Raw genomic sequence first — 26,622 nt, forward strand, 5'->3', positions numbered from 1 at the left:
AACAAATGCCGTTGTCGGACAGACACAGACACACCGAACACACACACACAGAGCAGAGCTGAGCAGAGCACAAACACACACACACATCATGCGCCCTGACCGGACATCTCCTTCATAAACCGAGTAATAGGGGGATTAATCGGGCAGTTCGATGTGTGTAGAGGTGTGTAGAGGTGTGTGTGTGTGTGTGTAGAGGTGTGTGTGGTTAAAACGAAGCAGCATGCGGTCGCTCTTTAGCTGTTCTAATGAAAGTCAACACAGTGAAGTCGTTGTGTAAAAGGCACAGCTCTTTGCGCGTTGGTGCTGCACTTCTCAGAGGTGGAGTTACACGTCCCGCTGCCTCCTGGTGCTGTAGCGATTTCATGAAGTGAATGAGAGTCTGAGTTCTAAATATATCTAAAATAATGTATGCACTGCCATTTCCCAACATAAACATAACAGTCTGCAATTAAACGCTTGTCTCCTGTGTGCTCCACTTCCTACTTGGCGCTCCGGTAACTTTCTCGTGCGAACGAGATACAGTATCTTTTTTTCTTCTTCATTGCCCTTTAGGGGCTTCGTACAATACAAAAACAAATGCAAATATTTAATTAAAAAAAGTAAAGTCCTTTCGAGTCATCCGTCTCAAGTCAAGTCAAGTCTCAAGTCATGAATACCAAGTCAAAGTCAAGTCAAGTCTTTTATCAATGTTAGTCAAGCAAGTCTCAAGTCCAACAATATGCGACTCGAGTCTGACTTGAGTCAAGTCATGTGACTCGAGTCCCCCACCTCTGACCCCAAGTAATGTCAAGTTTAGTGGAAACAAATCACAGGTATGGCAAAGGTAAGGTAAAATAAACCATAGGCACAGATAAATATAAAACATATAAAAGATAAAACACAGTTATAGTCAAGTTTAGGTAAATTAAACCCCAAGTATGGCAAAGTTAAGGTAAAATAAACACAATTCTGATAAAGTTTAGGTAAAATAAAACCATGTATGGTAGGGTTTAGGTAAAATAATTAAAATGTTGGTAACGTTTAAGTAAAATAAACACAATTATGGTTATGTTTAGGGGAAAAAAAATCAAAGTAAGGTAAAATGTAGGTAAAATAACACACAGGTATGGTTAAGTTTAGGACAAATCAATGCCAAACCTGGTAAGTTTTATGGAAAACAATGCATTTAATCCCAGAGAGAAAAATATTTTACAGTAAATTAAAAGCCAAACCTAAGTTTTAGGTCTGATGGAATGCAAATAACAGTCTCCTGTAGGAAAGTATGGTACACGTGCACACCTGATCCTAGATAAGGGACTACTTCCTGTGCAAATGGTGATGTTGTGCATTTACATTAGGTACTACATTAGGTTTAAGGTCATGGAAAATGATGGTCAAAGGGAAATAATCAAATGTCAAAGCTGACTTTAAGGAGTGACACATACCCGGGATGCTGATGAATGCAAATAATGTACATGCCAATCCTCCAACCCCCCCCGACATTACACTGCACTGTGTGAAGGTCAAACTGATCTCTGCCACTGAGCATTGCCATCTGATGTAAGTCTCAAATGCAGATTAGCAGCATATGAACATATTTCATAGAAGACTGGGTTGAGGTTTTAGTCGTATTGGTGAAATAAATAGACCTGGCAAGCCACTAATAGCTTTCAACGTCTTAACAGCTTTCCTGTTCACAACTGGATGCTCTGCTGTACACACACAGCAACAGAATGAATGAGGCAATAAAGTGTGCCCTTTACTGTACTGCAAACAAAGTTTAGCCCGTGGCTACAGTCTTGTGAAAAGTGTAACCAATGCAATTAACTATAAGGACAGGAAATAAGAAAACCCAAGTCGACCTCTCCTTTTCTGACAGTGCACAAAGTAATGAACGAGCCAAAGGGGAGAGACACGCATGTTTATGGTAATGAAGCTCATGCATTATGTAGCGTTGGGGAGCAGCTTAGGTTGTATTAATTATCCTCTGCTTCAGGTATCCTTCCTAAGTATGTCATTTTCCTCTTGTTCCTCAGCTTCTCCGTCATTTAGCATGCATGGGATTATTAGTCTATGTGACAACACGATAAAGCTACGGGCGTCAGCATACACACATGGTTAGGTGGTTTTAGGGCAGCAAGCTCAACAACTTATAATACACTGTGAAGGCTCATTATTACAAGCCAACAACCACGCAGAAAAACCTAACCTCTGAAAAACCTGCACGCATTTCAAATGAGCAGGAAAATACCTAAAAGTAATGTGGCAGCTTCTCCCACAGGATGAGAATGTTCCCTATTCCTGTTGGAAACTGTCTCATCATTGACAAATGCTTCCTAATCAATCTCTGCCATCAGTCAGGACAGCGACTGAAGATAGAACTGTGCTTTATTGAACTGAGGTGGAGTCTGGCTCAGCTAAAGCAGTTGAGGGTATTGATCCATCAGTCGATACCCTGCACTATGCCCGGGCAAACCTTTGCTGACTGTTGTTTGTATCTGTTTCGAGTTCTCTTCAGGGAGATTGCTATTTGGCCTTGGCTCTCATCTTTATTTGGTCAGATGGGATTCATGCTCGGGTTGCAAACACAGAGAAGGCTCTCATTAAACAGGAAGACTGTCAAAGTAATCACTACACACAGTGTCACAGCTCAAAGCAGGATTAATGGTAAGCCAATTTACAAAGCAAATTACAAAATTGCTGCACAGGTTAGTCATTTTAATCAAACAAAAAAACAAAAAAAACACATTGTATAAAAATGTGCCAGGGTTTATGTACTGTAAAGGCTAAAACAGGGGTGGAACCTCCGGCCTCCGGGCCGTATACAGGCCGCGAGACCATTTGGTACGGCCCTCGAGGTAAAATTTAAGAAATCTAGACCGCAAAATAATTAAACAAGCGAGTGCTTGAGATGTTTTTATTTAACAAAATAATCTACAAAAAATCCGAATCTTATATTATGGTCCTATATTTAACAAACTATGCCTATCTGCGGCCTATCTACAGCATGCCTATCTTTGGCCTATCTACAGTTTGCCTATCTGTGGCGGAAAACAGGGCGAGGTGTTTCTGGATCCGTTTTTCGTGGGCTCCTCAGTCTCTCGTTTACCCGGTTCCTAATTTTATGCCATTGGTCCGTGGTCAGGCCTGGGAACCGACGGGAGACACTGGACTCAAGTGTCTGCCTCACATTGAGGGGAAGAGGCATTTTCCCTTTGCTCCCACTCCAGTTGGTGATTTTGACCATGTTCTCATATGAGTCAAATGGCAACATGGCCATGAACATATCACCCGCAAATTTCTCAGGGCGATGCTGTCCACTTCGACGGCTATAGGCCCCCCATGTACACTGCACTTCCCGTCAAGAATATGAATAGCACTTAGTTAGATCACTTTACAGATCAGGTTGGACCAGCCCTTCTCTGTCGCTACTCTCTGCAGGTCCGCTCCATTTCCTACTGCAGATCAAAAAAAGCTAAAAATATGTATTTCTTAATAAACTAAATAGGCCACCATTGGTAGCAGTTCTCATTATATACTTCTCAGTAACTGCTCCGCTTAAATTAAATGTATTCTGTAGATTTTGGGGATTCATTAATGCATTTATTGCCATCACCATGCTTTTTCAAGACTCTTTTAAATTCTATAATTTTATAAGGACTTTGCAGATGTCTGTCATCTGCTCCTCCGCAGCGCCGCACCCCTCCCTCCGGCTGAAATTATAAATGTACAGTAAGGCATAGTAATCATAGATAACACGGCAGGGTCCGTTACAGTTTGTTTTCATCTGATTTCAAATAAACAAAGTCTTGGCTTTCAGAATATTAAACTTGTTTCGGCAAATTTAGATGATAAATACAACTATGAAGCTTGTAACGGCATAATTACTTAAGCGGAGAACGGAGTAATTTAACGTTACAGCAGGCATAACAACAGCCGGTGTTTATTTTATTATTATATATAGTCGTTATTCATTTGTTTTAAAGCTCAATAAGGAAGATTTAAACTTTCACACATGTTGACCGGCGAAAAACTCTGCCCGGTTCACTATCCCCCACCCCCCTACTGTATGTTGATTTTGTTTGCCTACATGTAAATGGTTGGCATTTAGTACCTACCCCCCTCTGAGTGAATACCTGTTGTACCTGTCCGGGGCTAAGCCCATAGGACGATGCTCTGATGTCAACCCCCCCCCCGTTGACAATTCACGAGCGTCTAACCCTCTCCCCCCTCCCCCGTCGCACCTTCTAACAGAGCCCCCCCACATATCAAATCCCAATTGAACCCCTGGCCTCTGGAGCAGAAATGAAAGAGTTTTAAAAATGTTTACGTTTTGGTACGTTTTTAGGGAAATGTTGTAATATTGCAACGTTGGCCTTAGGTGGGAGCAGAATTTCTGTATTTCTACTCACATTGTCTGAATAAATATATTGAACAACTACGGGTTAATTTGCAGGATTGATTGCTTACTTAGCCCTATATCAGTATATAGCATGAATAATAATCACACATCACTCATATTTGTTATGAATAATCATTTATCATTTATTAAATAGTAAGTCGCTTTGGATAAAAGCGTCAGCTAAATGCAATTTATGAAAGCCTCACTCAGGATTTTTTTAAGAAGTGTTTTTATTGCTCTTGGGGCATTAAAAACAAGATTTTAACTTTAGTTTTTTATATAATATCTGCATTTTCTCTTGTGAAAAACTAAGTCTTAGTTTGGCCATAGTTATTTAATATATAGCGCCATCTCCTGGTTAAATCCTGAAATTGAAAATCTGGCAACGCCCTCTTGGAAAATAGTGGGGGGGCTTAACATTCCCAGATACTGGTCTTTGGCAGGTCTTAGGCAGGTAACTGGCTGGTAGTAGGCAGGAAGCAGTAAGCTGGAGTCTGAAATAAGATGCTCCATCTGTAAATACTGAGTTGAGAGAATAGTCAGGGGTTTTGGGTGATGGGAGACACATCTATGGAATCAGAATTTCAATAGCTTACCATTAAATGACGGATATACCTCAGATATTAATGTGTTGAACTACAATATGTGAAATAATATAGCAATATCCTGTAAAATTATGTGAAAACATGAATAAAACTACACATCTTCAGATGTTATACATTCATAAGTGTCCTACACTAATAATACAAAGTTATTATGGCATTGTATGCTGTGTGTTATTTGTAACATCTTCATAAAGTACAATTTATTGTGTCAACACTGTAAACTTGACAGTTTTTTTAACCCTAGTGGTTAAAGCACGTTATTGAATTTTTGTATTGAATATGTTATATTTGATGAAAACATTTAAATATTAAGAGTAGCCCACATACAAAATAGGGGGAAAGTAGAAGGTCAATGATAGGCGTAACCTTGGCGCACTGCCACTCCAACATCCAATCACAGAGCTTGAGGACTAATCACGGGGGTTGTCAAGCAAAGCGGATGTTGTAGTCCCAAACGATAGCTGAGGATTATGGGTAGTGTAGTGTCTTTGGCCATCCTAAACTCCCCAAAAACTATTTGTTTCTCCGAATCGAAGGTTAAAAACACAAAAGCATTGTGCACAATTTATACCAATCAATGTTGTGTAATTAACAAGGATAAACTGATGTTTTTTAGTGGATGAGTACGGCAGATATCACTGTAAAATAATTTGACAGTGAGGGGAATACTTCCGGTTTTATTATGAACATTTCGAGACCGGAAATACTGTTTTCACCCCGTGAGGGCATGGATGTATAATAAGAACTGGATACAGCGTAGGAGGCGGGGTCTCGTTCATTCCTATGAGAGTTGCTCATTGGCGCATTAAGTCAAAATGGCCCAACTTTTGAGAGAGTGAAACGTCACAGATTACCCGTCATGCCTGAGAAGTACCCATATGTGCGCTCATAGAGTATGCGCAACTTAACCACACCCCCCAAAAGGCTCGTTCACATCAAGCCGTCCCCTGGGTTAGATGCACGCTCATAATGCAGAGGAAAATAACTCTCAGAATAACGTTATTAGCACATTTTACAACTTGAGGAGCTAATGTTTTTAATAAGGGCTATACAAATGTTCATACTGGGTAGTTTATTTGGTTAAAAAAAAATTATCCAAACATTTACAGACCACTCTTTCCCAATGGTGGTCAATGGGAAAAAGTATTTCCAGGCCCAGGGACATCACAAACTGATATGGAAGTTGCAGTACCGCCGTTTGGACACAACGAATTGTGGGAACAGAGTCCGGAGCACTTCCTGGGGGCTTGCGTGAGGGTTGACGCCAACTTTACATGGACGCTGCCGTCAATAGAAATGAATAGGGGAAAGAAGTAGTATATACACGTTCTCCTGGCGAGACCTCAAATCATCTTCGTAATATCTATCAAACTATAGATCCTACACATCCACTGGACCTGGATTCTAAAAGTACAATATACACTTCTCGCTAGAAATCTAATCAAAAAGCATTTTAATGGCCAAACTATTCTACAATTTAGGATTTTCCAGAGAGGGTTATTTGGGAATATACGACCCTCCGGAGCGTTTGCAATTGCCGCAAATTGTTGTTTCTTACACGACCACTAGAGGTGCTAAACTTTAAAACGTGACTATAGGTCGTAATAAGCTGCTGAACAATCGACCTATTTGGTCGTTTTTTGGAGGAGGACAGGCTGATACTAAGCTAGGCTAAACAGCAGCTTCATCTTTAGCTATTAACAAGGGAGTGGTATCAATATTCTCATTTACATTTAGAGGGGCAAGCCCTCCAGAAACAAAAAGCGCCCAAATTCCCACCTTGTATGTATACATATTTAAAACCATGCACTGACAGATCAGATATTTTGTAATATCGAATCATTTGACATTTGTTTTAATTATATCATTATTATGTTATTATTACAATGTTAATTAATAATCAGCAGTATTATGTTTTGTTTATAAAAAACATGTATGATTTTTATTTGCATAGTGCTGTGTTCAAGGGTTTAACCACAACTGTTACTGGTTGCTCTACTGCCATTCGCAGCCAAGATAGTGTTCGATGAGTGTGAGAAGTGTCCACTGTTACACACTTTACTTTTTTACCATTATGAATGCTACATCCTGTCGGTTAAAGTGCACTGCATTTGCCATACTTCACATTGAGACACAATTATGCTCTCAAAATTGCGAGTGTGTAAGTACAGCAGTGGCACATTGAGAAACATTTATGGCTTCCATGGGTAGTGGTTTTTTTCTGCACTCAGTCCTCCCTTCATCAGAACATTTCCTCATGTGCTTATAGCCATTTTGCATTCCCTGTTGCAATTAGAGAGTAATTGAACCTATGAGATAGTTGAGTGTTTCTTGATGTATTGATGCTTTTCTTCATTGATTCTTTGTAAAAGAGTGCAATGGTTGGCTCTGTGCAGTTATAATTTGCCATTTTGGGAAATACTCAGGTTTGATTTCTTGCCTTAACTCAGTTATATCAGAAATTCCAAACAAGCTCAGTTATACCTCGAATCCTGGAGCCAAAATAATATACCATCTAATTCTTAAAAACCATTGGAGCATCACATAAAACATATGTATCATGAAATGAGTGCCACTTGAGGTGTCCTTCAAAAGACAGAATACTACTGGCGGTACAGCATGACTCCCTAAAGGACCAGAGAGACAAGTGACTCTGAGACATGTGACATCCAGTAGCTTTCCGTTTATGGGATACCAAAAAATCAAACACCAGCTGTGACCTCTAAATGTACTCAACTATGCACCATTTCCCTGCTGCATCTGGAGGAGCCCTTTGGAATTGGTCAACCTCACTGACATCCAATGGGCCAAGACGTTTTTGCTGTTTAATAAATAGGAAGAATTCCCTGAAATGGGCCAACGATATGGACACATGAGTCGTGAACCTGTGGCCTGTACGTGGTTTGGAGTACATATGTGCAACCCAGGGCTAACTGATCAACATTGGCTTCTTCACAAACCATCTGATTGCTTGTGTTGTTACCTCATCAAATGTTATTAAAGCAATGTTGCCATGTTTAAAGGCCTAAGCCACTTAAAGGTCACCCATTATGCAAAATATTTTTCATGTCTTTTTCAACAAAAGTAAGACACAGGTTGAGAGAAACCAATTATCTTTCAACACCCTCAAATCTGAAGCCAAAGGACAAGGTAAGGTAAAGAGCAGAATAATCTGCTTTTAGCAATCTGGAAGACTGAACCTACAACTGTGCTCCTGAATAGGCACTATTAAGACATAATGATCATTATCTTAATGATAGTTACATAAAAATTGCTGCTACAACAGCTTCCTTTGCAGATACTGCTTCACTGTACGCACATTGACAGGTTTTCATTATCTAGAAGTGGGAAAAAACCTGAAAGGGTTTGAAATGGTGTTCTCACGCACTCCCAGTGCATGTCTCAGCTCTAAGATGTAATGGAGGCTCTATGTCGTCATGAGGTCTTATTATGTCCAAAGATAAGAATTGTGACCCCAGAGCTCCCTCGCATTTCTGGGGAGCGTGGCCAGGTGAGAGAGAGGAGATGAACAAAGCTCACCCAGGGGCGGCCGCACAGGGGTGATGAACTCTCTTTTCTCCTTTGCCAACAGCACTTTTCACATATTCTGCGCGCAGCCGCAATCCAGACTCATACACTGAGAGTTCAGCTCGCAGACCCTCAGGACCTGCACAGTGAGAATTGACTGAGGTATATTTAATGGAATAAGAAATGACTTTCTAACTGATAAATGCATTTCACCAGACAGCCTGAGCAGTTCTGCAGTCCATCACAGGACTGACACAGACAGAAACACATTCATTTATTTTGACAGTCAGGAAGGTGGAATCCATAAGAACGAATGAAAGGCCTTTATCCTCTGCAATGTTAAGCAATGAGTCAACACAATCCCCCACTGTGACATCAAAATATCTCTAAAAACCTGTAGTGTTCTTTCTACTATACCATATAACTCTATAATGCAACACAATGGCTGCTAGATCATTTGCCACTATTTGTTTCTATTTGAATAGAATACACTCATTAAAAGTCATTATGTAGCTCTCGCAAGATAATAACAACTACTTTATAAACGTATCCTTAAAAAGCCCAAATTACCTTGCTTTATGTTTCTCTGACAAGGACCTCGTGTGCTTAATGAGTAACATATGTTAAAAGCAAAGGCAGAGCTACTGTCACATGTTGTAACACCGATGGGTGGGTCAACAAAGTGAATGTGTGCCTTATGCATACAAATGTAATCAAAATTGAGAGAAAAGGAAACCCTCTATTTGTTCTTGCTAGGCAGCAGACCACGACTTGTTCGTCACATTCCATCTCCAACTACAGTTAGTTTCTTTTAACTATGACCAGCAACAACCTAATCAAGTTGCTTTAGTTGTCTAAACTCATCCAAACTTTAACCATAGATTACAGCTCATGTTGTGCTGTGGGTCATCACAGTCATTCAGCGCCACAGGTTTTGGTTCCCGTCACTAACAGTTCATCTTAATCCACAATAAAATACTTTATTTTGGAAATATATGGATGACACAGTTTATTAGACGATGAGCATGAAGAGTTTTGCTTCATTGTAAATTCAGAACATTTGGTGATCGTCAAGGCTGTTACTAACCCAACAGCCAATATGTTTTATTCAAGTCATATCAAAAGAGGTGACAAACTGGAGGACTTTGTTGAGTCTAATGTGTACAATACATTGTTTTTCCTTCTCAAAAGAGAGATAATTGGAACAGTTCAAATAAAACTGATGTTTTTACTTTTGTATAAGTAACCTTGGATATCAGGATACAGATCTGTAATTCTTTCATTTACACTGCGGACTCTATCTTAGCTGTACTGCAAATGCTGCAGATTCTGGGGTCTTACCTGGTAAAAACCTCCAAACTACCCCCCCGTCATTAATCCCTTTTATCAAAATCCTGCATCAGGGTAAAATCTGGCTTATCTTGTACAAAAAGACAATCAAATTAGGTAGCTGTGATTCCCAGGACTAATAATGACCTCTGAAGTAGATTAATGAGTCTGATTTCCTTGATAGGAGAAATTAGAAGTCACCTCTAAGTGTAGAAGAACATCTGATTGACCTCAGAGGTCCTCTTGACATCTTTGATGCATGTCCAACATCATTTAAATTCCACATTGTTTAAGTCTGTCTATCCAGGGAGGGAGGCTTTTTCAATTTAGTTAAGAGAAGCTGATAAGACATTTTCGCCGAGGCACATTTAAAGAGGTCCGTAAACAAACACAGGAGAGGACAGATAATCCATGAGCAATTAATTAAGTACGGCAGTTCAGCCACATCCGGACACCGGAGTCACTTTTTATAATGAGTAAATGGAAGATGAGAGACAACTGCATTTGTATTATCTCAGGTGTCTGCTTATCAGCTCCTCTTCTTCTCTTATTCTTTGTCTTCCTTATCTTTTATTTCCTGTTTCTAACACTCCCCTTTATCCTATCATTTCTCTGCTCATCTTTTGCTGTACTTAGCTTTTTCCCTCTTCACCTGGTGGCTTTTCTTATCACTGTCACATTCCTTTCTACAGTTCCCTTTACTTCTCTTTCCTTCTATTCTTCTCCTGTTAATCCCTTCCCGACTTGTTTTCATTTAAGGGCAATTTCTTGTTTTGAAAGTAGTGCCTCCTCTGACTTCCTCTGACTTCCTCTGACTTCCTCTGACTTCCTCTGACTTCCTCTGACCTTCCTCTGACTTCCTCTGACTTCCTCTGACCATCCTCTGACTTCCTCTGACTTCCTCTGACTTCCCGCCAACTGACAAGTTGCTCATCAATGTCTGCATAAAACGATTTCATCATGCATTGGTTCGATAGATCTGTTGCTGAGTGTCAAGAAGGCGGGACTAATCTACCAACATACTGTATCTACTATGAGCCTGTCAGAGGGCGGATGCAAGAGTACAGTATATCAAACGTATAGATAGAATGTATACATATATGAAATGATTCAGGAAGATGTCAAGCAGTTTCCAGGTGTTACCAAACGGCTAAAGCCTGAGCCACAACACCTCCTTTACCAACATGAACCATTTCAAACGGATAGACTACATCAACACATAGGAGGTTAAACCAAAGCACGTCATTCACCGTGAAAAGAGATAGAAAGAAAAGCATTCAGGGCGGCTGTTTGTGTTGCAGAGAGAAGTCAGTGTAAAAAGACAGAGGGAGATGAGAGAAAGACAGAAAAAGGAGAGAAGAGAAAAAGTCAGATGAAGGACAGAGAGAATATAAGAGAGAAGAAGAGAGGCAGACAGCTGTGCTATGTGACTTTCTTCCTCTTGCTTTTGCGTTCTGTTTTACACTGAAAATGAACCAACCTTGTTTTTCTCTCAACATCAGCAGCAAGAAGCAATTGGGAGACATGACTGACCATGATTTGCAACCACATATTCATTTTTTATCCTAAATATATTAGGCCAGGCATCTGGAAGGTCAGCGGCGTAATGGCCATTGTATATTTTATGAGCAGGAGGAAGCAAAGCTCTTGGAGTTAATCATGTGCAGGAGGGGGTTTTCAGGTAGAGACAAGGGCGCTGCTTAAATCATCACATAAGCCTCCCCAAAAAGGTCAGACGCTTCAAAACGACACTGAATGCCCTAGAGTGGATAGAGTGGCTGTAATCATTTGGAGCGCCTGCCATTGTCTACGGGCCAAACACATTTGTGGAGGTGACATTGGACGTCTAGCGCATTTCCAAGGCTGCTGTTTGCTAGTACTGTAGGTGTTTTCCTCTGTATGTCACATTGGGATGAAAGAAAGTAACAATATGTTTTTCTTGATTCATGTCTTCAATGACTTTTTTTTTATATTTTTCATCCTTCAATAGGTAAATGTTGCCATTAAATTATGAGAATACAGATGCATCTTGCAGTATGCTAACAATGTGGTTAGCGTTAGCTGTCTGCTTTATTTCCCACAGTGACAAAATGAAGACTTGGAGCAGCTCTAAAGCTTAATAGTAAGTTTTTTTAAACAAGAGAACAGTTAGCATGTCTTCCATCCAGTTCTCCTAGTATGACTAAACCATGGTAAGCTTTTATGCGCCAAGAAGACATTTCATAAATAACCCGGTATGTAGGTACTGTGAACCGTCTCTCGAATATTATTTGTGTGGTTAGCAGATTTTCCTGGGCTTCTGATTCAGGAATGTCAGTTCAGTAACCAAAATGTTGACATACTATCTGTAAATACCTTAATCCCTGCGTAAATATGACCTGCCAGCCCTTTTCTCTCCCCTTGTAGTAACTTCATATTCATAGAACCATATATTACATAGTACAACCTGCATAGACTGTTATCTGAAATACTAGATATGTGTTTTCTGTGTGAAAGATGCTTTTATTTTAGCAGTGTCTTTTGTCCTTGATTTAAAAGCTATTTTGTTTTGTGCTGTGTAAGTTGTTACAATATTAGGATGTGAGACAAAGTTCATCCTTATTTAATTCATTATCACTCAAAGAGGTCCGTGGTGAGTACTGCGGGTCAATACACTTTTTGTTTTTGGAATACAATTCTTGCAGCATGACACAATAGGCTTTTGTTTTGATCCAGACATGACATTTAATTTATGCCGATAAATGAAGAAAATGTTTACGTTGTAATTCCTAAAGACACACCACTCAGAGATGCCAAAGCAGTGCTGGTCTGACAGTCCAGAACTCAACTGTCTGCATCTCCAGTCTGTCTTGTACAGCATCAGCAGTGAGATGTGGTCTGACTTACATTACATTTCATTTAACTGAAGCTTTTATCTTAAGCGACTTACAATAAGTGTAATCAACCATGTCGGATAGGAGAATAAACATGGTCTAGTCTGTTAACAATGTGTGTGGGGCAGCTGAAGTGCTGATAATATCTTTGCAGGACTGTATTCATGGTGGCAATGTGTTTAAATCCCAGGCCACAATAAAAGGAAGCCTATGGCCATAACGTTTCTATCCTGTCGATAAACACATACAGCTCCTCAAGCACTGCGTTGTTATCCGCCTGCGGCGGGACACACACTGATGTTACACAAATTCCCCGGCTGATAAAATGGCCAGCCTTCCATCATGAGGTGCTCTAAGTCTTAAGAAATGATCTCCACTTTTGGGCACCACTTGAGGTAGACAATAGAGCACCTCCTTCGTATCTTTTGGTAGTGTATTGAGTTCGGTCCTGCCAAAAAATGAAATCCATGCAGGGGGGAATGGCAACCCGAAGGTGTAAGGCCAAGTCTCAGTCTCAGTTCCTAATGTCAATTTGGAATGCAATCCTACTTTGCAGTTTATCCAATTTATTTATCAGAGATTGGACCTTTGCCAGAACAATACACATTAGAGCAAGCCGGTTTTTCAAGTTTCCTCAATCTGACTAGAAAGACTTTGTTTTTCTTCTGTGCTGTCTAGTAAAGCAGCAGCAAGAGGCCATGGGTATTCCCCATTGTTTGCCGGTCTTGTATGAGTTTGCTGCCACCCAAGTTCAGATGTGTGGTACTTTGTCTCTTTCATATTGAATGATAGGGCTTGCTTGGCCATTTTGCATGGCGCAATGTGGTAAATCATGGAGCAAGACCGAAAAATGATGCTCTTTACTTTGGCAGACCTAAAGTCCTGACGGGAATTATACAGCATGATTATTAGGCCAGATAACTGCCACGAAGGATAATGGTCTCCCTATTGAAAGCATTTACAACTAGACCATACTACCAAAATCCATCCATCACATGCAGACGACCAATTGATGAGTTTTGCGTTGGGACAAAAAGCTAGTGTCAAAGATGATACCTAGATTGTATGTGCGATGTGAACTTACAGGGCTATTAAGAAGCGTTTGACATTCTGACAGAAAAAAAATATCTAAACATGAGGGAAAAGCCCTATTGACCCTATAATTCAAAACCGTTTAAGCTTGTCATAAATGTGAGGGGACATAAGCTGTTATTTCAGGATTACTTTGACTGGGTCAGTCAGTGTCAGGACACCTATGATGTATTTCTGTAGAAATCCTGTTATAAAAACTGATCATGTGTTGAAAGGGAGAGCAGCATAATGGAACTGTATTTTTTGTAATAAATGAACAATGAATTGCTTTTCTGTCAGCTGCTATTTAAGCTGTATCTCTCTGCACTATGGGACCAGAGATGGCTGGATCACTATTGTTGACAAAAAATCAAAATGCTAATTGGAGCTTTCAATCTGACAGCAAGCCAACGACAAGCTCAGTGTTTAACAGTTTAAAAGGGGACAAAGCATTGGTAAAAATGGACAGTTTTGGAAAGTGTCCAGAGAAAAGACATACACAGAGATAAGACATTGTCAGTATTAATAAAAACTAAGCCTAGGTTACGCTAAGGTCACACACACACACAATTGATAATGGTGTCAGGATGTCACCTTGCTAGGAAGGCTATCGATTTTCAAACAACATGTCCACAGTCACGTATCTCCACTTTGAAGATCCCATTTTCTCACAAATGTAATGAGTACTATAATGTTTTATAATTCTTAAGGTGTACCAAAATAAAGTTTAAAAATAGGACAGCTGTATTTCAGTTAATATTACGATGGGTAAATGTTACTTTGCTCCATTCTTAGAGAAAAAAGGAAAGGGTAAAAGGAATACATTGTATGGGATGATATTTAAAAAGAGTCCCCTTAATTAAAAAAATGTAAGTCCATTATTGTGTCTAGATATACACATCACACTACAAAACCCTTTAATCAAAATCGAACAAATATTCCTTTTATATAGATGGCAAATCACATCCTCTGAATATCGATTATACAACCAGAAAAGAGGACAGAACTCAGACAATTAAGCAAATATACATACAGTAAATTAAACGAGCAATGGACACTACAGCAGGTGCAACAAGCATAATAGGGAATCATTATGATAGTTTGAAGAGGGGTTGTACAACGTAGTGATCTATAGTCAGATATAGCCTAATAACTATAGTACATTTTACTTTTATGTTTAGAAAACCATACACATGTATACAACCAGTCTCTCTGTCCATCAGTCTGTTTGGCCCCATTATAACCAGACCATCAATCTCCTGTCCAACAAATACACCATTTTCCTTCCCAAAGAAAATGTTTTACAAAAGAGCATTTATTGAGGATTTTTAAATGACTCAAGCTTGCTGGTGAGCATCATAGGTCCATCAAATGCTGAATGGATGAATGTTAAGTCTTTCTCTTACCTGTACCTCCACTCCATAGCCCATATAGACAGTGATGACGTAGCTGCAGTCCATAGTGGATTGAAAAGCAGAGCTGGACTGTGGAGGAGCTTTTATGTATCCGTCTGGCCCGGTCAGGTTCATCTGGCAGGGAACTGCAAGGACAAAACAGCACCATGGAAAGGTTTCTAATGGAAGTAGGGCTGACATATAACACACACACACACACACACACACACACACACACACACACACACACACACACACACACACACACACACACACACACACACACACACACACACACACACACACACACACACACACTGTACAGCTATAAATCCTGTTCTTACATCTTATTATGTTTTAAAGCTAAGGTTTTTTTCATGTACACTTTTTTTTCACTGGGGTTATTTCCTCTGTCCTTGCCACCTCTGATATCACCATTTCCTCTCTCATTACAGCCATGGACAAGAGGCGTGGTGCCACTTCCCACCCTAGTCCTGCCCTCCCCCTCATGTATTAATGGCAACAAACAAATTCTCCCGAGGTGGAGTTGAGGCCATGGGACACCCAAAAACTCTAAGCTAATAACTCCTATAAACCAGACATTGATTATAACGTTGTATTAATGTGTGATTCTGGACACACTGACAAACATTCTATTAAGTGTTTCCGGTTTAAAGGCTTCTCGGTTACATTTATCAACCCTTAGAGCCTTGGGGGACAATACACAGCAGAGCTCTCTGACAATCGCATGGGGAACACAGTGATGAAGCAGCTATCAGAAGGCCTGGTCAGGATTGAGCAAATCCAACTCCCAGGGAAGTACACTGTCTTGTGCTGGCAGTTCACTTTCTACCAGAGGGTGTTGTGGAAGCTTACAAATTCCATCATCTATAGTAAGTAAGATGAACAGAAAGGCTGACTGATTCATCTGATGTGGCTGGTGCTGCCGAGGTGTCTCTCTTAGAACTGGCCACTTTAGGGACAACATCTTGCAGCAACCAATGCAAATCTCTCATTTTGGGCGACAAACAGAAGTCTAGGAAGGATCTCAAAGAGAGTTCAGGCAATAAGGAACACAAGGCCCATGGTCTTGACTGGCCGAAAGTGGAAAGCCCAAGCCTAGGTCAACCAAGTGGTAGGTAGACTGCAGCAGCAAGAAATAGTTTGCAGGGTCCAGGCAGAGAGGGCATCAATAGGGTAGGACTAGGCTCTAGTCCATGGCCAACCAGAAACAGAAAGGAAATAGTGGTAGAAGAGGTGACAAGGACAGAGGAAGGAAGCTGCAAGATCAAGTCTGTGATGCAGGGCAACAAGGAAGCTTGGTGAACCTGGTTGTCGACTGGAAAATCAGTTGGTCAGACTTGTGGAAGATCCCACAGGCAAGACTCCGCTTATTTATCAGGTCAACCTACAATAAGCTTCCCTGTCAGAGGAACCTCCACCAGTGGTTTCGGAACAAGAAGTTCCTGACATGGTGTGGTCCACTACGGTAAAAGCTGTACTCTATGACCTCATTGTACCATTGGAGGATGGAATTAAGGTCGCCTTTGAATGAAAGACGGTCAAGGGTTCATAGCAGCTGAGTGCAGGGAGGCTGGCTGGACGACCAACATCTGCCGAGTTTAAATTAGAGCTGTCAACCTTAGGCTTCATAGGGATGCAGGAGAAACATGAGGAAAGCTGAAGAAGGCAATGAAAGAAAGGTCAGCTTCTGGCTAAGGCTGGAGAAAACAAAGACAGACGTTGTTTCTGGATATAAAGAGAGAAATGTTGAGGAATGGCGGAAACTGGTTGATATGTTTTGCCACTATCAAGGATGTCCTTTTAGAACCTTTTCCACATTGTATGCTATCTTTATTGTATAGATAAGTTGCATGTAAGCATCTGATCCGGCAGATGGCTGATATTGTATGTCACAGGTCCTGTAAAGAGATGCTGGATACTCTCAAGAGACATCTACGACATGCAAAGGCATACTTTAAACAGGGTCTAGTCTTCACACACATGTTTTTGTTAATGTCTGTTGGCCCATAGGTGGATTTATTTTCTAATCCAAACACAATTGCATTTGCCATATGTTGCACGGATTGTAAAGTCTTTGCAATTCTATCATGGTCGGTGTGGGGGAAACTTCTGAAGCAATTGGAGTCAGGACTCAGAGAGACACGAGGAGAGCTGGAGCTTTGATGCCAAACACTGACGGTTTATTTGGAGCTTCGGCCGGAGAATTCACAAGACATGTCACGGGCCACGGTTTGACCACACGGTTGAGATGCCACAATCAATTCTGAAGACCCCTCCTGTAGTTCGAGGTTTTAACTAGTTCAGAGTGTAATAATCAACATTCTTCAATAGATAGACTAAACAGCTGAGGACACTGAATCACATTTGTTGTCGGTTATGGCTCGGGGTCATCTACACCCCGAGAAGGATGTGTTCCAGGTGTCCCACAACAATAACTATCTCTGACCGAGAGTTGCCCGGTCACAAACTGGTAACAACAACAAAATGCTGGGGCAGCCCCTCCTTAAGGGAGATAGCATGCTGCCCAAGGTTGGGCATCTGCGTCAGAGGGCAAAAGGTAAACATCTATGGAAATGATTCCCTGACAGTCGGCTATATATATAGCAGTCAATTGTCTTGTTGTCTCTAGTTGGCCCAGTCTCCTGTAGCAATGCTGCTGTATGAGCTCAACTCATTTCCATTTCCAGCAATGATGTAGTGTAACTATATTGTACGTACTGTAGACACCTAGACACCCTATGTGACTTTGTTGGAAGGTCTTCCGCCTCTCTGGCTGCCTTTCCAAGCAGCTCAGCCTGCCATGGGACAGCTCGGGACAGAATATTTTATAGTGGCCTTCATCCCTCCCTCTCTCTGAGCTAAAAAGTAAACTTTTTCCAAGCACTTCCTTATTATGAAGAGCATCCTCTCTGTGTCCTCTGGCACTTCACCTGAGGGACCGTCCACTCCAGAATTATAACTGCACTGTGCTGCCATTCAACAAGTGCCTGGGTGCGTGAGAGTGGGATTTGTGACAGTACAGTCTGTCTGTCTTTGACCTGCCGTCACCCTGCACACAGATGAGCTGATTAATCAAGCTACTCGTCTGTCTCTTCAGGATTACAAAGTCCACTCACAGATCACCTCCCTGATATTTATTTTCCCCATCCGCTCTCTTCATGACAAATCATCAAAGAGTGTTCTCTTGATTAAGGGTTAGTGATGCAGCGATGCAGTTGTAGTTTATTTCAGCCCCGTGGCTGTGTGATCGTGAGAGATATAAATGGAAAAGATATTAGTCAGGGTGTGAAGACAAGAAGATGAATAAATTCATATCAATGATTGCCCTATAAATAAAAATTCATAAATATGTTGTTTTGTGTTGATGTACCTATTTGGCATGGTGCATCATATTTGTCTTTCGGAGAGGAAAAGGCTCATTCCTTCACCTTTTTTCTTGTCAACGGCTTCATGTACAACTAACAAGGAGAAGAAAGTCTGCTTTACTCTTGAGTATCTGAAATGCCTCTTAACACTGGGTTTCCGGTATTACTTTGTAACATTCAGTAGCCATCTTTAGAAAAATCTCTGCAATCTCTTTCCATGTCTTTGGGTGAGTAAGGGTAAGATACAAACTGTAGTCCATAGAAAGGTAAATTATTGTTATTGGAAATATTAAAAAGACTGTGTTACAAAAGTGGACTAAAAGACAAGAACATTTATTGGGCATTTACGAAGGGTATTTATGGAGTACATGTTAAAGGTGGTGTGTAAATGTCAAACTAATTTGTTAACCAATGTGTTAAGAATTGTTCACAAAACATACAGTATATGTCAACATAATATCTTTTTGTCATGTAAAAGTAGTTTACATTTTACAAGAATTTTTCAAATATAAGTACCGGTATATGTTCTTATAAATATGATATTGTTGTTAAGAGGCCGTTTTTATGGACTTCATATGTTTGATTAATCTACTTTCATAAAGTAACATACATATCCTGTGTTCATCAATGGGGCTGAGTTAGAGAAAGTAAACAGTTCTCAGAGAGCCTGACCGGGCCTTCACCTTCCTGGGGGAATAAGCTCAAAAGTGGCTGTATTTGAATGGAATCTTAACAAGGCAAAATACCCCAGCCGAGTTCTTCTAGAAGAGCAATATATAAACTGACTGAATGCTCCGTATTTCAGAGGCATTTAAAGATAGTTTCCCCCAACCCCAGTCACAACCCATCACATGAATCACTATCACCAAAACAGGTAACACGTATATTGCTCAATGGCCTCTTGATTGAAGTCCTTGCATTGCAATATTAAAAACTATACATATGTGGGGAAGTTCCTGGAAAAAGCAACATACTTCAGATTTATGTAAAGTTCTATCTTAAACCACAACTGCATTACGTTTTTTTATAACATGTCATGTTCAAAATTATAGAATATTTAGTTTCTAGCATTTTAATTTACAGTTCAAGAATTTTTTTATTAAAATCCAAGTCTAGGATGTTTTGCTACAATTTTAGAATATCAAGTGACAATTCAAGAATAATAAAATGTTAATAATAAATCATCAAATATCTCCAGTATTCTCTGGCAACAATACTGGGAGAGGTGACAAGGTTGAGATTTCTGCTATTACTTTCATATTCATTCAAATGAAAAATAATGAAGTTATATATGTAGGATGTTTAGCTTCCATAATAATTACCATAATGTAAAACTATCGCCATAAAATTGAAAATAACATATATAGAATATTGAGGTACAATTTTGGAATGTTCAGTTAGGAAAACACATTCACATCTGCATGGACAAAACAGCACTGAAGTTAATACAGAATATTTCCCCCATACTTGTTTTCAAATCATCAAATACTACGTGGTATATTTACCTGGACTCTGCATGGTGGTTATGATGGTTGTGGTGGTTATGGTGGTGGTGGTCGTCTCCTCTTCATCGCTGCTGGGCTTCACATTCAGCTCAGGCTCTTCTGACCTCACCTCATCTTCCTCTCTGGCAGCAGAGGCGATGTTGGCAGCCTGATCTTTTAAAACCTGGCTGGTGACTGGAACAGGGTTGTGGGAGTGAGGAGTGACTGCTAATCCGTGCATTACAAGGGTTGTTTGCATGTAGGAGCTTCCAATGAACTCATCCGAAGCCTTTTTATCTCCATTGTTATCCGGCGGAGCCCCCGATGGTAGGGTGGGGAAGCTGGAATGAGAGCTGGATAACCTGCTGTCTTCAAAGTACTTTGGCTGAGAGTGTTGGGGGGGATTCCTGTAGAATGGGTGGTGGTTGGGGACGTTGACAGGAAGGGGGGTGGTGACAACGGGGAGCCTCCTGCCCGTGTCTTGGGTGGTGGAGTACAAGCTGGCCCCGCTTTCTGAAGGCCCCCCAGGGGTGATAGATCGACCATCCTCAGAGGCGGACGCTGCAGAGAACAGAAGAGAAAAACATGTAGGTGGATGGATTCGTACCACAATAATGGATTTCTGGTTTCATTTTCCTCACTGTACTTTGGCGGAATACCTCTCCATCAATTTTTTTATTTAGGTCACCAGTGTTTTTGTAAGAGAGACATAGTTGAAAGGGGGAGACAGAGGGGCCACACATAAATGCACCCCGGGTCAGTCTGGAATAATGGTTCAGCAGGAAGTGAGAGTAAATGCTATTAGCAATGCAAATGTTTTTTTACAAAGTTTATTCCCCCGTCTATTATCATTATTTCATTTCTTTTTGCAACATTAAGCTATTGATTTCTGTAAGCTCTGATTTTTTTAAAACTGATATTTTAAATGTTGATAAGGTGTGGTTACGTCAAATGATGATGTTGAGGTCTTCCGAAAGCGGTTTAGAAAAATCACGGACTGCTACTGGCAACACTGAATCTGTAATGCACAGATGGTGAGAGAGTTGAGAATAGGCGCTGGGGTCCACTTAGTCAGTCAGAGCCCAGAGAACTACCTCAGATGCCGTGTGACTATATCTGACACATACACACTGTATAAATTAGAAGACATTTAATTCTCTTGTCCAGCAGAGAAAGCCTTGGAACTGATGACCCAGCTCTGCCTTAATCACACAAAGACACTAACTCAAATGGTAAATGGTAAATGGACATGCATTTAAACAGCTGTATACAACTGTCCAGTCTTTGCGACCCCTAAAAAGCGCTTTTACATAATACAAGTCAGTATTCTCAGCATTCACCCATTCACACAAGGCATACCAAGGCAATATGCGGGTGCCACCTGCTCTAACTCATATTCAAACACTCACACACCTTTGGCCATGCCATCGGGAGAAATTTGGGGTTCAGTATCTTGCCCAAGGACATATCAGCATGTTGACCGCTGGGGGTCGGGATCTAACTACTAACCTTCTAAATGGTGGACAACCATTCTTTCTACTGAGCCACAGCGGCATCCTACATGGGGATTAAGCTTTTTTTAAGTGCTTGGTATTTGACTTTCCATTGTACCAGCATTACAATTATACAATTACCACAAACTGATGGGCCAACAGTGAGCATGGGGCCTTTGTTACATACTGTAAGATTCAGTGGAATTCAGATGAATTTTACTTTCCATGAAACAACTCACAGTATTGCATTAAGCCACATTGTTAAAAACTGCTATGGTGGAATTTTAAATTATGCGGGACTGTACAAAAATCCATTATTTTACGGATTTAGTGTGGAATTCAGCAGTTGCTGTCAGCTGAGAAACCGGAAGGATTGAACAGACATTTATATTGGAGTTCTGCTATAATTAGACTTGCTGCTGTGTCGTTTATTTTAATGGCATTCCACTATAAGCACATTATGCGTATATACTGTATATACTGTATATATGTATCTCTCTACTCAGAGGAAGAGATTCACACTGTGTGACTGACTTATCTGTCTTGAAATGTAAGTTTCATTTCACAGAGCTGCAGTGATTTTGAAAGCAGAAAGTATAACTTCATAGCCAGAGAATACATCTGAAATTCAGTTCCGCTCTTTATCTGTCCCTGTTCACTGCTCTGCTTCACTGTGACATGAAGGCAGAGAAAACCTGTCTCATGCTCTGGATGGAGACAGGCACATTCCCTCACAGACTCACTCCATCTCCCAAAGCTGAATTTAGACATCGTGATGGCCACAGCCGCACATGGTAATGTAATCCTAAAGCACACTCACCTCCATGAGTTTCTACCTACACAGGTTCATTTCAGTTGCTCTCCACCACACAGTGGATTAAAATGGTTTATTTGCTTTTAACCTCACATTGTTTAGTTTAGGTGCTCACACTTTAGCACTGTCAGGTTAACATTAGTTTGCTATAACAATCATTCTTTCTTTGTCTTCGAGTTATCATGCTTGTTGGGTAGGTTTCTTCCTGGTGGAGCAAAAGAGTGGGGCTAAGGGTTGAGGACACTTATGGCGCGTTTCCACTACAGCGCGCAGCCCGGTTTAAGAGGGCTGTGACGTCAGCGGCCCGTTTGTGGTTGCGTTTCCACTTGGCCTAGTACCGGCCGGCTGGTCCTAATTCTCAGTTTTTCTGGCCTCATAAAATCGTGGGGCCAGGGCCGAGAGAACCGGGCTGAGTTTGTGACGTCAACGCTCTCGGCTGCTGATTGGTCGGAGAGAATCGTCACAATCTGCGCGCGAGATAATCCATTTTTACAAACAGCATTTTTGTTAACAGAGGAGCTACAACAATGGCAAAGAAAAGCACACCATGGTCGGTCGAGGAAGTGACGACGTCCATTATATTGCAGATGATAAGGTCCAGCGGGTGCTCGACGGGACAACTCGCAATATCAAAGTCTTTCAGGAGGTCTCTACACAGACACTGGACTCTCCAACGGCGTTACTGGAGTCTGCATGGTACGTTTTTGCTAACGCTGTTATTTGCTTGAAAGCTTTGTGTCCCTGCTTTGTGTCCCTATCTGTTTTAAAGCTCACTTCTAACAAATAAGTCTATTTTATCCTTACATTTATGTTCGACAACCCCGATGGCTAGCTAGGCAGATAGCATTAGCGAGAGCTATTGTTTGCTAACACCATATGTGCCATTGTTTACGTTCAGTTTGTCTTTTCTATAGTTGTTGTTGCTATTTATAGTATTGTGCTGCAGTAGTTTGTGGAATTTACAAGTCATGTTTCTGTTCTAGATGATTACATTGGGACTAGCGAGGAGGAACAGTTCCGAACAACGTCCTCTGCATCAACAGCACAAACCGAGGAGGAGAGGATCTGGCCCTGCAGGAACGGCAACTGGACCAGCAGAATCAATGCCATGTCTTATCTTATTGCTTGTTGATAAATAATTGCACCCACCAGCGATCGCACAGAAAGATGGCATCATCTAGGCGTCCCTCTGCAGTCAGAAATATCATAAACACCATCGTCCACAAAGCACTGTACAGGGGTTTATGGATTTAAGAGAATACTTATCACAGTGAAACATTTATCATCTGTTGCAATTAAAGCAAATAAGAGAATAAATACTTGGTTAAATAATACATTTTAACTCTTTAGCAGGACAACTCTGCATACTGTTTGAAATTGAGTTTGCTAGCTTGAGGTCCTCCTCCGCTAGACTCAAACACATTGCTTATATATTTCAAAGAGAAGAGAACAAAAGAAAACACCTATACAAAGAGAGCGGTGCACAGCGCTTAATATTTACTTGCACTATATTTCTGTTGATCTGGGTTATTGTGTTGCACTGTTGGAGGAGCCTGTGACCTAAGATGTTCATTGTCATAACTACACTAGCTATGTTCGTATGACAAAATAAAAAACCTTGAACCTTGAGGCTGTGTCTTTCAGACAAACCATCATAATCATATTATTTTATGCTGTGGATACTTTAGCCTCCATCCATGTTAACAATTTTTTACACTTGCATTTATGAATATAGTTCTGTTGTGTTTTACACTTTTGTATTTATGTTTATAGTTTGCTTTGATATTTGCTTAATTTATTAGATTATTATTATGGGGGCAGTACTGGTGCTTGAAATTCAAATATTTACTAAATAGTCAATTCTGATAACATTTTTTTGGTTTAAATAATTTGACAAACACATGTATGTGAAAAAGAAAAGATGTATTTATGTTCAATACAATACAATGAATATTTAGGTATTACACGTAGGTTTTCCTCAGGCATCCTGAAGTTCTCCACCCACTGAGTGTGTGAAAGATGGAACAATCACATTCCACCACTCGGTAGCTCGGTCGGTAACTTCTGAAATACACAAACAAAAGCATACATATTTTAATACGTAAAAGTGGTAGCTACAATTAATTAAATACTTGAAATACTTCGGTCGTATAGGGAGCGTGAGCCTAAACACATTGCTAGTTAGCGAACGTTAGCTTACCAAGTAGCATTGTAGTTAGTAGTGATTCGAGTCGTCCTGTAGTCTCTGCGGCGTAGGAGGACTGCCCGAACTCTCGCGTCAGCTTCTTCTATACCTCGTCTTGCTATACGTCGCCTCTTTCGAAACAACTCTTGTCTATTTCTTGTGATAATAAACCACACAGCAAAAAACAAGCAAACGATCGCTTTCACATCTCCATTGTTGTGTCGCATTGAATATGACGTCACGGCAGTTTTAAGCAGCGTCGCTCCGCCTACACTGTTACTATAGATACTGACCCGGTTCCTAAACTGTAATGGAAACGCGCCACAAAGTGAGCTGGTCCTAACGAGGCCGGGCGCGGCCAAAGGAGGCCGAGCGGGGCCGAGCGAGGCTGTGTAGTGGAAACGCGGCATTACATTCTGGCCAATTGGGCCAAACCATGTGCTTTCATGTCATGGGGGGCTATGGGTTCAGTTAGTTTGTTTAGTGTGGTGTGACCATTTAAGTTACCCCCTGTGTGTTATTTTGTTTGGCCAAGTTACTAAATGTGTTCCCTCCTTTTTCATTGTTGGACACACACATAGCTGAATTGAGTCCCACCCGCCATAACACGCTTGTTGTTAGACACAGACTATATTAAGGTGTTGACTCAAAGGATCCAAAGCTGCAAGCTGCGGTTATACACAAAATAAGAAGAAGATTGTGAGGTCAGTTTGTTGAGAGCACCATATTCAGTTGCTGTTATATTGATCAGTTATTTTGTATTGACCTGTTATATTGGCCTAGTTGTTGAGATTCTTGGTTTAAAAGGATTTTTCATTTTTTGGGGGAAATAACCCAGATATCTTTAAACAACTCATCTGTCCTTGTTGCCTCACTGCTTGTTCCGTGCCAGACATATTTCCTTCCAACACTTCTTTATGTGACGCAGTGCAATGATTCTGTTACACTTCAGTCAATTGGCAAACTTCTTGTTAAAAGCTAAATGGTAAAAGCCAAACAATTCTTGTCAATTGCTCACAACGATGGCTTCTTACCTTCCCTATCCTTCTCGTAATAAGACTTAATATTCATTCCTGAGGAGATTTTATGAGCCGCTATAATTCTCCCAGTGTAATGATCAGCGCTCCCATCCCAAGTGCACCTGTGAGATCTAATCTGAGACCCCTTCAGGAGGCTATCATCCGCTGAGGGAAGTCTTATGTTTCTTTAACAATGCTTCATTTCCACCATAATGGCTCCCACTCTCCCCCGACTAATAGCTATCTGCTTCAAACAATCAGGGTTTATTGTAGATGAGCCACTTCCCAGCCAGCGCCTGGCTTCTCCAACACACACACAGGCTTTTCCACAGAATCAGACACGCTGGCAGGTAAATCTACAAGAAATACAGTGAAGGAGAAAGAATCCCAAATGGACTCACTGGTTACCTGTTCTCAGCCTGCTGCCGCGAGGTGGAACACATGATGTGCACGCTATAGGTGTGCAGTGGATTCTGTCAGTTCCTTTGACACTAACGGACCGTCCACACAGCAGCGTTAAAAAATCTTGAAACGCTTCTGCCCCCATTCACTTTGAATGGGGTGACGTCACTTTGCCTCACTTTTCGCCGAACTGCATTGTGGGCAGGTGAGCGGAGATTTTCAGGATTTTCAGGATTCAAAGTTGAGCAATGTTCAACTTTTGAAGCTGAGGTGGAAGCGTCAGCCAATCAAATCCCGTGTATGCAAATCTGACAGTTCAAGCGCTAGCCAATCAAACCGCGTGTATGCTGGGAGAGACATACCGCCGGTCATTTCCTCATATTCCAAAAAATGGAGGAGAAATTAGCGGTAGGGAATCACCCGGTGCTTTATGACCAGTCCCTATTTACCTACCGGGATATAAACCGGAGGAGCCAGGCATGGAGGGAGGTGGCAGAGACAGTGGTAGGTTTTCGCCTGTTTGGGGAGTTTATATCCAGTTTACTTCAAACTTTTTTGCTTCGTATGTCGGGGGCGGGAGATTCATGTGATTGGTTGTTGGTGCCTTGCTCGCAAAAAATCCCCAAGCTTCAGATACGCCCACCTCCAAGATTTT

The 26,622-nt window shown here is 40.9% G+C and overlaps 1 protein-coding gene across 1 annotated transcript in view; it reads right to left on the minus strand.

Annotated features, from left to right (window-relative positions):
- The window catches only part of sez6b (seizure related 6 homolog b), a 215,480-nt gene that overhangs the window by 113,994 nt on the left and 74,864 nt on the right, over positions 1-26,622 (minus strand). The window contains exons 2-3 of the mRNA XM_034112960.1: positions 20,076-20,615; positions 15,194-15,327 (exon numbers count right to left, since the gene is read on the minus strand). Coding sequence (XP_033968851.1) covers positions 15,194-15,327; positions 20,076-20,615 — 674 coding nt within the window. The remainder of the gene's footprint in view (positions 1-15,193; positions 15,328-20,075; positions 20,616-26,622) is intronic.

This window comes from Trematomus bernacchii, unplaced genomic scaffold (genome assembly GCF_902827165.1).
Source record: "Trematomus bernacchii unplaced genomic scaffold, fTreBer1.1, whole genome shotgun sequence".
Classification (NCBI taxonomy): Eukaryota; Metazoa; Chordata; class Actinopteri; order Perciformes; family Nototheniidae; genus Trematomus; species Trematomus bernacchii.